General features: G+C 44.4%; 1 protein-coding gene across 29 annotated transcripts in view; it reads left to right on the top strand.

Annotated features, from left to right (window-relative positions):
• The window catches only part of LOC147156880 (ankyrin-3-like), a 76,876-nt gene that overhangs the window by 46,107 nt on the left and 16,425 nt on the right, over positions 1-14,344 (top strand). For 21 of the 29 annotated variants that reach the window (XR_015091760.1, XR_015091759.1, XM_086064775.1 and 18 more), the window contains 11 exons: positions 1,211-1,309; positions 2,955-3,109; positions 3,193-3,404; positions 3,495-3,702; positions 3,822-3,918; positions 3,991-4,219; positions 5,014-5,139; positions 5,680-5,802; positions 6,294-6,320; positions 6,711-6,792; positions 7,845-13,721. Coding sequence is in view for 27 of the 29 variants with exons in the window: in XM_086064775.1 (XP_085920901.1) it covers positions 1,211-1,309; positions 2,955-3,109; positions 3,193-3,404; positions 3,495-3,702; positions 3,822-3,918; positions 3,991-4,219; positions 5,014-5,139; positions 5,680-5,802; positions 6,294-6,320; positions 6,711-6,792; positions 7,845-13,721 (7,235 nt within the window). In the remaining 2 variants the exon portion in view is untranslated. The remainder of the gene's footprint in view (positions 1-1,210; positions 1,310-2,954; positions 3,110-3,192; positions 3,405-3,494; positions 3,703-3,821; positions 3,919-3,990; positions 4,220-5,013; positions 5,140-5,679; positions 5,803-6,293; positions 6,321-6,710; positions 6,793-7,844; positions 13,722-14,344) is intronic. The other 8 variants (XM_086064784.1, XM_086064783.1, XM_086064781.1 and 5 more) reach the window with 4 other exon arrangements.

Raw genomic sequence — 14,344 nt, 5'->3', positions numbered from 1 at the left:
AGACCAAACAAAGTTAATTTCATGCTGAAGTGCATTTTGGGTATTTTGTGGTTTGTTCATGCTAAAAGTTATACAGGAAGTCAAGTAAAAAATTTTTTTAAAAATCTTTACAATAATATTGCAAATGCACCCCCACTAGTCTAAACACGGTATTCTGAATAATATTGTGTTTGTGGGATATGAATTAAACAGAAAAATACCGTCGTTTTTATCTCAGGGAGCAGCCATTTTGCAATATTAATCAGAATATCATGTTTAGACTAGTGGAGGCTTATAGAAGTTATTATTAAGAAAATGTTTTTGACTTCACTTAATTTAAGAAAAGCTTTGACCTCTTTATTTAGTGGGGAAAAAATCTCTTGAAACCCTAATTCAAAATTTAACCCAAACTTCAAACCCTGACTTGAAACTCTAATTTTTAAACATTAACCCTGACTTAATACCCCAATTTTGAAACCCCAACCCTTGCTTGAAACCCTAATTTGAAACCATAACCCTGGCTTGAAACTCTAATTTAAAATCTAAACTCAGAATCTTAAACCAAATTTCTTGAAACCCTACTTTAAAAGCCTGAACGCTGGCTTAAAACCCTAACTTTAAACCCTGACTTTACAACTAGAACTTGCTTTAAACCCTAATGTCAAACCCAACCCTTGCTTGAAACCTTAATTTCAAAATACAAACCTGGACTAAGTCTATTTTTGAAACCCCAAACAACCCATACTTGAAATCCTAACCCTGTATTGAAACCTTTGAAACCCCAAACCAGCAATGAAACACTTATCTGAAACCCTAACCCTTGTTTGAAAACCTCATTTTGAAACCCTACCTCTCTCTTGAACCCTTCCTTTGATATCCTAACCCAAACGTGAAACCTTAAACCTGGCTTTAACCCTATCCCTGGTTTGAAACCCTCATGTCTTGAAACTCTAATCCGACCCTCTCGTGATGAAAATCCAACGACCAATCCAACATGTAAATAAGATGGGATAGATGATTGACAGTCACAGCAAGGTGTCACAAACCAACATAGCGCCGCCTTCCCGCCATTTTGTCACTTTGGACATCTGCTGGAATTTTGTGCCACCAAAGTGCAAAATCTCCCTCTCGCCAATCAAAGTGACATTTCATTAACGTATCCGTTCATTGACCTCACACGAATTGTATTGCGTGTGTGTGTGTGTCTTGTGTGTGTTTGTGTATGACGCAGTAAGCTACATCTCCCCAGAATACCACCAGCTCTTAATGAAGGCGAGAGCCTGGTTAGCGCAGTGCTCCAGCTGGGACCCCGAGGAACTAGATTTGTTGGGTAGGAACATGGAAGAAAAAAAAACTTAGCATCCGTAACCCGATAATTCTCCGCTCTTCCCCACACCCGCCACCCCAGTCCCAACACGGCAGGCTGATGATGCCTCATGCTGATTGGTGATGATTGTTTTCACACATCTGCCTTGAATTTCAGTTCAAACGTGACATGATGCTATCAGGTCAGCGTGTAGTTTTGGGAAGAATTCAGTGATGAGGACGGAAGTAAAAATACTCACAAAAATGTACTATACATTCATACCTAATTTGACCTGAAACAAGTTTAGAGAGGGTCAAATTAAGTTCACCTGTAGACGTCGTAGCATATTTGAGATTCATCCTAAAAAAATTCCCCGAAAAGCCAACTCTCCCTAACTTTTTGTGAGTATGTACCCTGTATGGACAAAAGTATTGGGTCAGATACCAACTCAGGGACATCTTAAATGCGTCCCAATACTTTTGTCCATATATGCACCTTATAAAATTCTATTACAGGTCAATTCTTCCTAAAACTACATCTTGTAGCTTGGAATCCATGCAGTTACTCTGATTACTTTCATTGCCAGGTCATTGTTGTTTTATTTTGGCAAGGCCTATGACATCACTGGTCTCTATTGGTTTATTTTGGGCTGGACTGCACTTTTTTTGGGCATGTGACTTTTGTTTCAGGGATTGGCTTGACTCTTTGGATGGTTTTCCATCACGGGACATTGAGCTTCTGATGAATGTAGATAAGGTCCACTTCCTGTATAAATACTTTGGATTTGACGAAAGGGGGGAAAAAAAACATCTCATTGCGATGTGATTGAGACCTCACTCGACACAACTATGGCACATGTAAAGTGTTTTTACCAAAGAGAAGATCAAAGAACCCTGCAGTGGCCACTCTGCTCTTCTGTTTCTCGCCGTGGAGTTGTCGTCTCGTTGTTTCATGCTCGTCTTGTGTTGTGCAACCATGCTTCGCTTCAAAAAAGTTTCCTCCTCTACACTCCTTTTCTCAGTACAGTTTCAGACGTCCTGAATGTGTCATTGAATGATTGTGAAGCCCCGTTTCTGCCAAGTGGCTTCCATTTTGGGAGTTTTCGTTTTGAAAAGATGTGAGGGGGGGCGTATTCAATAGCAACATGGCAAGTGGCCACCAACTTTGTGGAATAAAAAAAACAAAACATGAAAGAAGCACTTCAAACGCCTCTAAAATCCCTCTTGACAAATAAATTCCGGAAAAAAATTCCATTGGCGCAATATAAGTCAAGTTTTCTGGGCATGTGGCGCCATTTGAAACGTCACAGCAACTTTGACGCATCGAACCCCTCAGAATTTTAACTGAAACCTGTCAGCCAAGTAGAGAAGAAGTTTTTTGACCAGATTTTTAGTAGACTCACAAAAACATACCCCAAAAAAGCTTTTTTTTTGGGACCCTTCCATTAGGGTACCACTGTGCTTTGTTGTGTGAACAGAACTGTAGTGCTTGGTGGAAACGCGGCTTAAACACCTGGCAGAACAACTGTCCATTCACACCCGCACTCTCTGTGGTTCTCTAGTCTGTGTTTTATGTCTAGATGGTAAAGCAAAAAATTGATGGTACCTGGTTAAAAAGATGTAAGCTTTTTTTGAATGCTGCTTGAGTCAATATGCGATTTGTTCCCTAGGCCTGTGATCGTGGAGATCCCCCACTTTGGCTCCATGCGAGGACAAGAACGAGAATTGATCCTCCTGCGAAGCGAGAACGGAGAAACCTGGAAGGAGCATCTGTACGACTGCAAGACCGAGGAGCTCCGTCAGCTCCTCAACGGCATGGATGAAGGTAAAGACCTGATTTTCATTTCAAATTTCTAAATCAAGGTCACGTCATGTCATTTTGTTGATGTTGATTTGACGTCATCATAGAACTGGACAGTGCCGAGGAGTTGCAGAGGAAGAGGATCTGCCGCATCATCACCAAAGACTTCCCTCAGTACTTTGCCGTGGTGTCTCGCATCAGGCAGGAAACGCATCAGATGGGACCCGAGGGCGGGACTCTGAGCAGCCGGAGCGTCCTATTGGTTCAGGCCTCTTTCCCAGAGGGAGCGCTTACCAAAAAGATCAAGGTTGGGCTGCAGGTGAGTAGCAAGAGCAGGCATGTCAGAGGCAGCCACCTCCAAATTTGACGTGCAGAAAAAATACCCTGACTGTTGCTTCTGCCCTCTCAGGCCCAGCCGGTACCCGACGAGACCGTGAAAAATATCCTCGGCAACCGTGCGACTTTCAGCCCCATCGTGACGGTGGAGCCCAGGCGGAGGAAGTTCCACAAGCCTATCACTATGACCATCCCAGTCCCGCCGCTCTCGGGCGAGGGGCTTTCCAACGGCTACAAAGGAGACTGCACCCCTTGCCTCCGACTTCTCTGCAGCATCACAGGTGAACTGGCACAAATCTGTCACCAAGACTTTCCTGTGGAGTTTTTGGAATACTGCATAACCATCATTTGGAGAGAGAAAAAAACATATATGAACCCTGATCAAATTTTTGTCTGGTAGGTGGAACGTCGCCGGCACAGTGGGAAGACATCACCGGCACAACTCCCCTCACTTTCGTCAACGACTGCGTATCCTTTACAACCAACGTTTCAGCACGGTGAGGAGCAAGGATTCTTCTCCAACATATCAAGTGTTGCATCATGCATGCTTATTGGATGCTCCTGAACAGGTTCTGGCTGGCTGACTGCCACCAAATCCCTGAGACGGTGGGCTTGGCCTCGCAGCTGTACAGGGAGCTGATCTGTGTGCCCTATATGGCTAAGTTCGTGGTGTTCGCCAAGATGAATGACCCGGTGGAGTCCAGGCTGAGGTGCTTCTGTATGACTGACGACAGGGTGGACAAGACCCTGGAGCAGCAGGAGAACTTTGAGGAGGTGGCCAGGAGCAAAGACATTGAGGTGCTTATTCGTGATCCAACATTTCAAGCGTTTTAGAGGATCCTTGTATGTTTGGACCGATGGAATTTTCGTATAAATTTAATCCTGGGGTAATTTATCAGGGCTTAACACTCTAAAACCAGTTGGGTCAAAAGTAACCCAATTATGGATAAAAAATGGACCGATCCACTTTATGGGTCAATTTGACCCAATTTTCTGGGGGGTTTTATACAAAAATGACCCCATTTTCTGGGTTGTTTTATACAACAACAAAAAAAAAAATTGGGACCCAAAGTTGGGTCAAATTAACCCAAGTAGAAGATCTGACCCAACTCTAATGGTTGTTACATAAAAAATGATCCTTTCATTTATGTATTTATATTTTTTGGGTGCAAAAACAACCCAGAAAGTTGGTTAAAGTTGACCAAAGTAGAGGATCTGACACAACTTTATTGGTTGTTTTGTACAAAATGATGAATCAGCTGTGTTGAATGTGGGAAACCTCTAAAACATGCAGGACTCAGGCCCTCGAGGACTGGATATTGACATCACTGATTTGGGTGCTCATACCTGATTGAACCTTTCGGTTTCAGTAATTACAAATGCTAAGTCATGGCAGTTCCTAGAGCTTTAGGAGGAAATGTGGCTTTAGAAGGTCATAGACTTGGTATTCAGGGTCCAGGCCGTTATTAACTCGGAGACTGCCAGCCCAGTCAAAATGGACGTCTTTAGCCATCAATAGCAATGAATGTGTTTGACATACACAGTATTTAAATTGTTGTAAATGTTGTTCCGGCTGGTTTGTGTGCGCTCAGGTCCTGGAGGGTCGGCCCATTTACGTGGATTGCTACGGAAACTTGGCTCCTCTGACCAAAAGCGGCCAGCAGTTGGTTCTCAACTTCTACGCCTTCAAGGAAAACCGCTTGCCCTTCTGTGTCAAGGTACCGCAAACACACCACTACGTTTTTTGTGTTCATAAAAAGAAACAGGAACTGACCTAATTGCCTTTATCATCGATTGACCCGCTAACCTTGAACCGCGATTTGTACAATCAATTCTCTTGCATGGTTTGCCGCTTGGTTAAACTCCTCTTCCTGCATGTGAACCAGTTCATCGCAATGGTGCTAATTAGGACACGCATAGCAGGGCGAGGAAAAACTAAGACAACAGACCATTCCATGAGTTATTTTTAGGACAGGAAAGTCAATTTACATCATTAGCAATGACCAGCGGTGGGAGTAAGACACCTACGTAAGTGTGAAGTCTTAAGTCAAGTCAAGTCAAGTCGATCCATCCATTCTTTGTACTACTTATCCTCACTAAAAGTCCCAACTGAATTTCAAGCAAGTCGGATCCAGACATTACTTGGTTTAGCAAGTCAGTCAAGTCACACAATCTTATTCAGTCATATATTAGCCTCTTTGTAGCCATACTAACATGCAAGAGGTACATAAAGAAGCCATTTTCCCCGATCACCGCAGGTACGAGACCCCAGCCAGGAGCCGTGCGGCCGCCTGACCTTCCTCAAAGAGTGCAAGAGCACAAAAGGCCTGCCGCAAACGGCCGTGTGCAACTTGAACATCACGCTGCCCGCCGCCAAAAAGGTAAGGCGCAAGTGACCATTTTGTGTCGTCTCTTCCATGACCATCCTCACCGTCAGGGAAGTAGCAGCGCTAGGCTAAAAGTCGGAGGAAGACGTTGTCCGAAAGTGTGTCTTTTATCTGTTTAAGGCTTATTTCGGTGTCTATTGGTTCTTTATTGTACGCCGTGGTTGCTTGTCATTGGCTGTTTCTTTTTCATTTGGATGCTTTTTGGCTAAGGGCTTTTTTTTTCAAATTGTTTTTTTAATTTGCTATCAGGCTGGCTTTTTTTTGTGGCTTGACTTGATTGATGTTCTTGCATTTTCTCATGACGCTTTTTGATTTACTGTTGGTTTGTTGACTTTTTTTTTTTTTTTTGCTGCATTTGCCACAGTCGCTTCTGGAGCTTCTGTAAATCACTCTCTTCTTTTCACACCCTGATGTTTCTTTCCCCCCCTCCCTTCCTGCTTTCCATTATGTTACTGCTCTCCCCTGCAATGCATCTTGGGAACCAGGAAATGGAGTCAGATGCCGAGGATGAGGTAAACTACACCCCCTCCCCCCACCATGCGCCAACCTCTGCTAGATCTGCTTAGTATAGGCTTACACTCGCCGCTGCCCCAAGGGAAATGTAATACTTTCCCTTGCTCAAAGTGCTGACTTTTGCATGATATCATATCGATACTTGCTTTTAATCCGATGTAATACTATTAAAATGACATACTTGTCTTTTAGCCTCGAAATTGGTTCACCATTTGAAATGGTTTGATCTCAAAAACGACATTGTTCTATCCGAGCAAAGCTGCTGTCAAATTAGCTGTTAAATAAGATTGTGCTTTTAAAGTCCAGATCCTGCTCCAATTGGCTGCAGCATAGGATTTTAGAGCTGCGTTCACCTGATAGCCAACTTGTGTTGTTTGCTATTGTTGCAGACTGAAAAGCCCGAGCGACGTCATACCTTTGCATCGCTAGCCTTACGTAAGCGCTACAGCTATCTGGCCGAGCCTGCACTGAGTGAGTTTTGTCATTTTCACTAACAACAACAACAAAAAAGTCTTCGCTCGTGATGATTATCATGATTCATGTGTCGAAGGCGTTGATGAACATTTCTCTTCCTGACACAACATGCACTGTCCACATGCTTGTTTACGACATGGTACATCTTTTTTTTTTTTTGCATGAATGGTTTTGGAACTGCTGTGCAGTGCTTGCCCACGTTGTTATATATTCTTGGCTTTGGTTGTTTTAAAATTCAGCAACATCATAATCTTTCTTTGCCTGGCCAACTGCCCCAATGTTTCTGGTTTTTCGGCAGGGGTGGCCAAAGAAAGATTTGCTCTATTTTCATTTGTCCCATCTGACTTTTTCAGCTCTTTATGGTGTTGTGGGGATTTTTTGTGTGGGACAGCCATGCATGTTAAGAGGTCTTGAGTTTGGCTGGTTTTCTTTCTTTAGTCTCCGCTTGTCACCATCTTTTTATTGACTGTGCATGACAAAATGGACCAAACGTCAGTGTTGGAGGACACATTTTGTCAAATAAATTGCAAAGGGCTTGTCTGACCTGTCATTAAGGATAACGTTGGGACCAAACAGATAAAAGGCACTTTTAAAGTGGTTTGAAATTAGACGCAGAATCCATATGCTGGTGTTAGAATGTCTCATGTCCAAAAAGAGGAGCTGCTTTTGTAGTAATCCTGGTACATTTGTCCCGCCATGTTTCTGTTGCCAATTCAGTGCCATTGTCTTTGTTTTTTACTTTGCTGCTTTCTTGGGCTTCAATTTCAATCATCCATTTTGTTGTGGTTGTTGTCAGTGTTTGAGATCAATATCTGAAGACACTTTTAATTAAATCCATCGTCAATAAATACTTAAATATGTGAGCATTTCATGAAACTGCTATTTGTTGTTCTTTTAATAACAGAACTGCTTCACTGACCAACTCTCCCCCCTGATCTCTTCTTCTTCCGCATCTTCTTTTATTTTCCCATTTTTGTTGACTACTCCACATCCTTTTGATTTATTTTCCCATTACTTCTCCATCATTGTTTCTCCACATTCCGCTGAAGAAACAGCAGTTGAGCGAAGCGCACCAGCCACAAGAGCACTGCCTGCTGGTCACCCTCACAAACCTGTCTTTCCAACCAGACCTTACCCCCCATGGTCGACTGCTCCTCTTACCGTCCCTGGCCAAGCAAGGCTCGGCGGAGTGGGCGGGTCCGTCCTCGCTGCCGATTCACCGGCCAGCTCAGCAGCTGCTTCTCCACTGAAATCTGCCTGGCCCTTCTCCCCATCACCTGCATGTTCTTCTCCAATTAGAACCAGCATGGGAGCTCCATTGCAAGCACCCAACCTGGCTTCCCCCGACATACTCCCTTCGTCCCCTGTGAGGTCTTACAGGGCTATACCATCACCCATTAAAACAGTTGTCCAGCAGGGTCAGTATCCTGTGCAGGCCTCTGCCAGCTTGGTGTCCTCCGGAAGTCCATATAAACCTGCCACAGATGCTGCTTCAATCAAAAGTCTTTCTTCACCCTATGCGTCAAGGACCTCTCCAATTCACTCCATTCCCAATGGCTACACACCAGATAGGTCCACAGCTGCTCCAATCTCACCAAAGAAACCGTACAGCATCTACAGTTCTAGTATGCCTTTTAAGATAGACACAGCAGCGCCAAATCCTCCCTCTCCTAAAAGCCTCTCCACCCTGTCCTCTTTGAAAACCTCTTCTGATTCAACTTTGTCAGCACGAGGAGGGAAAACCTCCTTGTCGTCGCCGTCCTCGACAGGGAAGACAACCATTGCATCGTCTGAACTGTCCATGGTGAACGGGAACGTTTCACCTGTCAAATATGTGTCATCCTCATCTACGCCTTCCTCACCTTCTTCCCGGCTCCTGTCAGAGAGAAGTCTCCAAGAGAGAATCCAAGCCACCACCCAGGCAGCAACATCTGGCATCAGCGCCGCTATAAATGAAGCCATTGACTCCTATTCTGCACCAGGCTATGGCACGCTTAAATCACCGTCATCCCCCCTTAGATCTGCTACAGCAAGTTCTGCTTACAGTTCTCTGAGATCTGCTGCTGCCTCCTCAGTACCTGCAGTTACCTCAAATACGATGACTTTACCTGTATACTCATTGGTCAGCGTCATGTCCGAGACCGCTGTTAAACCAGGGCCAGGCTCTCTCAAAATGGCACTTCCTGATTCCCCTCGCACCTTGCCCTCTTCATCCATGTTGTCCTGTGTTACAGCCTCCAAAATTAACTCCCAGTTGAAATCGCCCCCCTACATCACGCCACCCATCATTCATCACGCCACTGCCTCCAACCAGGAGATGCTAAAAGATGTAGCAGACATGAAAGAAGACCTGATGAGAATGACAGCCATCTTACAGACAGACACACAGACAGCCGCTAAAAGGGTCCAAACGTCATTCACAAGCACTCCTCGTGAGGCCAAGTTAGAGGATGATGAGCCATACACACTTGTTGAGAAAGTGAAGGAAGATTTAGTGAAGGTGAGCGAGATATTACAGAAGGACATTGTGAATGAAAGTAAGGAAAATGTTGTAGAGGATGGGTGGGAGGCATTTTCCACAGATGAAATTGAGGAGGCCCAAAGAAATGCACTCTCTGACCAAAACACCTTTGACGAGCGCTCACATCTGCTTAAGCTCCAATCGAATAATGACCTTGATTTGGCTAAAGTGGTAGACTATTTAACTAATGATATTGGGGCTAGCTCCCTCTCTAAAATGGCAGAATTGAAAAGCAGGTATGAGGAGGCAAAAGGTGAAGGGGAAGAGAAACAAAAACGTATTCTGAAGCCATCTATGACAATACAGGAGCACAAACTGAAAATGCCTCCGCCGGTGTCGGGCATGCTCAGGTCTCCATCCGAGAAGGACCTAAGCAAACTTGCGGAGTCTTATCAGGGGGGTGACACCATTCTCGAGTCCCCAGAGGAGCTGTCTCATGAGCAGGATAAGAGTCCGCTGTCTGACAGCGGCTTTGAGACGAGGAGTGAAAAGACACCTTCTGCTCCCCAGAGTGCAGAAAGCACAGAACCCAAGCCTTTATTTACTGATACTCCCATCCCTCCTAGTGTTTCTGAGACCAGGTTAGAGGAGGCCTATGTTCAGAGCCTCTCAGATGAGCCTCTCTTAGTGGAAGAGACTGCTTCTGCTCTTCCTTCTGCTGAGTCAGGTGCAGCTTCAGGAAGCTCAGTCGCCTCCACCCAAATGACGATTCCAGAGGAGGATTCAATGAGCATGTGTCTGAAAGAGGAAACTCATATTACCACTACAACCAGAATGGTCTATCATAAGCCTCAGCTCACTGATACAGCAGAGGGTATTGAGGAAACCATGTCAGTGCGAGACCTCATGAAAGCCTTCCAGTCTGGCCGGGACCCATCCAAAGAACTGGCAGACCTATTTGAACACAAAGCGAACCAGGACTCAGTGAAAGGCGACGAGCTGTCGCCAAGATTTCTCGACAGGGACGTTAAATCCAAACCCAAAGTAGAACGGATAATTGAGGTTCATATTGAGAAAGGCCACAGCACAGCAGAGCCGACTGAGGTTTATATCAGGGAAACTAAGAAACACCCTGAGCTTTATGTTTATAAAGGGGAGCGGACCGTTAAGGAAATGCTTGATTATGATGACAGCCAGCAGGAAGAGGAGGAACTGATTGCTGAAGAATACCTCCCCACTTTTTTGGAAACATCTCGCGTTAACACACCTGTTTCGCAGGAGGAGGACAGTCGGCCAAGTTCTGCTCAACTGATAGCTGATGATTCCTATAAAGCCCTAAAACTGCTGAGCCAGCATTCCATAGAATACTGTGATGATGAGTTCTCTGAAATCAGAGGCGAGTCCTACAGGTTTGCTGAAAAAATGCTGCTCTCCGAGAAACTAGACACATCCTCAACACGTCATTCCGACACAGAAGATTCTGCAATGAAGACTGACAGGAACCTAACATCTGAGCAGCAAGATAGCCCAAAAAGCGAGTTTGTATCTAAGTCCTCAAAAGATGGGTCCCCGAAAGCGGGAACATTTTTGCAAAGGGATGAATCACCACAGTTTGATAAAGTTACAGTCCTCCATTATTCAACTGAACAAGGTAGCCCCAAACATGCAGTCTGGATGAGATTTACTGAGGATAAACATGACAGGAGCAGGGATAAGCTCCTTTATGAGGACAGGGTGGATCAAAGTGTAAAAGAAGCGGAAGAAAAACTCTGTGAGGTTTCCCAGTTCTTCCGTGATAAAACAGAAAAGCTTAACGATGAGCTTCAGTCACCCGAGAGAAAGCCTGTCCGACGAGAACTCAAAGAACCGAGGTCCTGGCCCAGCTCAGCATGCAGCAGCCCTCAGAAAACTAAGACAGGGGACGAGGCATTTAATAAAACCAAACTCAGTGAGCCTTCCGTTGGTAAAACATTTGGTAGCGTTTTACCTGCTGAAAAGAAAAGCTCTAGCTTGCCAGGTAGTCCTCAGAAAATCCAACAATCTAAGACCTGTGAGTCTGAGCCCTCCTCTCCTTCCCACATAAAATCAACATCCAAAGTCACTTCTGTGAGAATGAAGTTTGAATCTGAGGCTCAGAAACAATCTCAGTCTAGGCCAAGCAAAACACCCCCTCCAGTTCAGCCGAAACCTTCTGCAAAGAAATTACAGGAGAGCAAACTCCCAGTTTACCAGTTTTTTGCTGATGGAAAAACAAAAGTTACTGAAACATCACAGGAGGAGAGGCCCCAAAATAATAATGAAGACAGAGATGACACCAAAGTGGCTTTGACGTCACCCCAGTCCCCAAAACTATTTTTAAATAGAAACATCCCAAATGTGTCACTGCAAAGAACATTTTCAGAGAAAGATAGCAATGCTGACAAACATCATGTCACAAAAAATGTCTTAACTGAGGTTTCAAGAATAGATAGCAATGACTTAATTAATAAAAACTTAAGGAAAAAGTCAGAATCTCAGATTCCTGTTAGAACCACATCCAGTTATAATGAAAATGACCTCCCTAAGAAACATTCAGTAACAAGACCCTCACAGATTCCAATGTTATGTAAAAGTAAAAGCCTTGAAGCAACAGCCACCAAAACAAATGAAAATGTTTCGTTTGAGATCCTTGATAACCTCCCTAAAGATTCAAATTCTAATAACTTACTTAGTTCCAGAGACATTCTGGAAAAAGTCACAACACCTCCCGCTGCCGCAGCAACCAACGAACATTTCAAAGGCATTAAAACATTACCTGTTTATGTTAGTCTACAGGTTGGCCGCCAGGCTGAAAGGGAGGCTAAAGGGGCACTACATGCTGTCAAACAGAAGTCTGTTTCTGGACTTGGACCCCTCAGCCCAGATGATGACACCCTAGAACAGATCTCCTTCATAGATAGCTCAGGGAAAAGCCCCCTTACACCAGAGACCCCCAGCTCCGAGGAGGTCAGCTATGACCTTACCGCAAAAACCCCTGATGGCTTCATGGGGTTGGTGCCAGATAAGCCCAGCCCAATCATGGAAGTATCTGAGGAATTAGAAGATGACCAAGGAGGAGCCATCATTTCTTTTAAAGAGACCTTAACTGAAATCAAAACTAGCATCCATGCTGCTAAAGCAGACCTTGTTAATGCTAACATGCAGGAAATGATAATGACTGATAATTATCAGAGATTAGAGAATAGTTCCATTCTGCAAAAAAGCACAGTCAATCGGTATGACGAAAAAATGGGGCAGGAAGCCTCCAAAGACAAAGGTGTTGCATACATTGAATTTCCTCCACCACCTCCTTTGGACCTCTCAGAAACATCTGATCCAGACAAGAAAGGTTCCTGCGCTTCGTCGGAAACTGAGACGGAAATGATGGAGGTGAATTTACAGGAAGAACGCGAGAAGCTGCTGATTGAACCAATAATACGTATCCAGCCCCCTTCGCCAGTGCTACCTGAGGTGGACAATAGTCAGTCCAATGGTGAGGACGACAATGATGAAGAGTCAATCTTTCAACAGATTCCCTCTAAAAAATTTACTTTCAAAGCTCCTCGGGAAGAGGATAATCAAAAGAAAAGGGAGAACGAAAATCAGGTCAAGGTGAAAAAACATGACAAAAATGGAAATGACAAAGAACCTCTTGTTGGAACCAATGGGTCCAACGGTAAGGGAGAGGACTATGAATGTGAACAAAACGGAAACGACCAGTCCATAACAGACTGTTCTTTAGCCACAACAGCTGAATTTTCTCATGACACTGACGCAACAGAGGTAGACTCCCTAGATGGGTATGACCTCCAAGATGAGGATGATGGTCTGTATGAACAAGCTGACTTTAAGTCGTTAGGCCTTCTGGACAGCAGGCGAGATGTCTGGGCGACTGACACTTTCAGGCCCTTAGACCGCTCTTTTCCTCAAACTAAACTCGAAGTGATTGAAGAAGAAAAAATTCCAGAGGAATGTCTAAAGGACCAGAAAGACATACCATCGGATGGTAGGAAATCTAATGACGCTCAAAAAGATGGTGTGGAAATGAATGGACAGAAACTCCCAGCTAAAGAAGGCTTTTCAGATACATACTTTAGCTATAAGTTAGAAGAAGAGTTTAACTCTCCTTTTAAGACTGTTGCGACTAAAGGGTTGGACTTTGACCCCTGGCCCAGTAAAGGTGCTGAAGAAGATATCGTCGACATGGAAGGAACGCAGGCGAGCAACGGTGAGCCAAAGCCTTTTGGACTGGCAGTCGACGAGCAATCTCAGGCCACCACGCCCGACAGCACCCCTGCCCGCACGCCGACAGATGATAGCACACCGACGAGTGAGCCCAACCCCTTCCCGTTCCACGAAGGAAAGATGTTTGAGATGACGCGCAGTGGTGCGATTGACATGAGCAAGAGGGACATGGTGGAGGAGAGGCTCCAGTTTTTTCAAATTGGTGAGCATTCCTACTCAGCGGGCAGGTACAGGGTCAGGGACACGGAGGTAGACAACAGTTATCAAGACCCTATGTGTCTCCCTCTAGTTGTCCCTCAGGTCCCTGTACAGGCGACTACTGTCCAGCTAGAAATATCAAACACTGCTGGCAGAGACACAACCGCCAACACCAAATTCACTACATTTAAAACGGGACTAAACGTGTCACCTGATAAAACGACTGATAGTCTTTCTGACTGTCCAAGCACTTTAGATGATTTTGATATATCTTCAGGTTCAAATTTAGATATTGAAAACTATGCAAATTGCTCAAATTATCTCACAGATTATTTCATGAATTCCATTGGTCCTTTGGACAAACTTTTGGACACTTTTGAGGATTTGGTTTGCACTTTCTCTTATAACTCAAATTGCCCCTCTGCACCTTCTCAAGATGAAGAAACATTGAACACCGGTAGCGACACCAATGACCCTCACTTTTAAGATGGCAGTATTAGGTCGTTGGTACCGATAGAACCCTCGCTCAGCCAACGAGAAAACAAGGAAAGTTTTTATTTTATTTTTTTTTATATATTTTTTTTTCAAAAGCATGTCGCAATAAGAAGCACAGAACCCAGAGAGGTC

This window comes from Leptonotus elevatus, chromosome 20 (assembly GCF_054856555.1).
Source record: "Leptonotus elevatus isolate MCC_2025b chromosome 20, RoL_Lele_1.0, whole genome shotgun sequence".
In the NCBI taxonomy this organism is placed as follows: domain Eukaryota; kingdom Metazoa; phylum Chordata; class Actinopteri; order Syngnathiformes; family Syngnathidae; genus Leptonotus; species Leptonotus elevatus.
The sequence above is the reverse complement of the archived record's forward strand: the minus strand, read 5'-3'. Positions and strand labels throughout refer to the sequence as shown.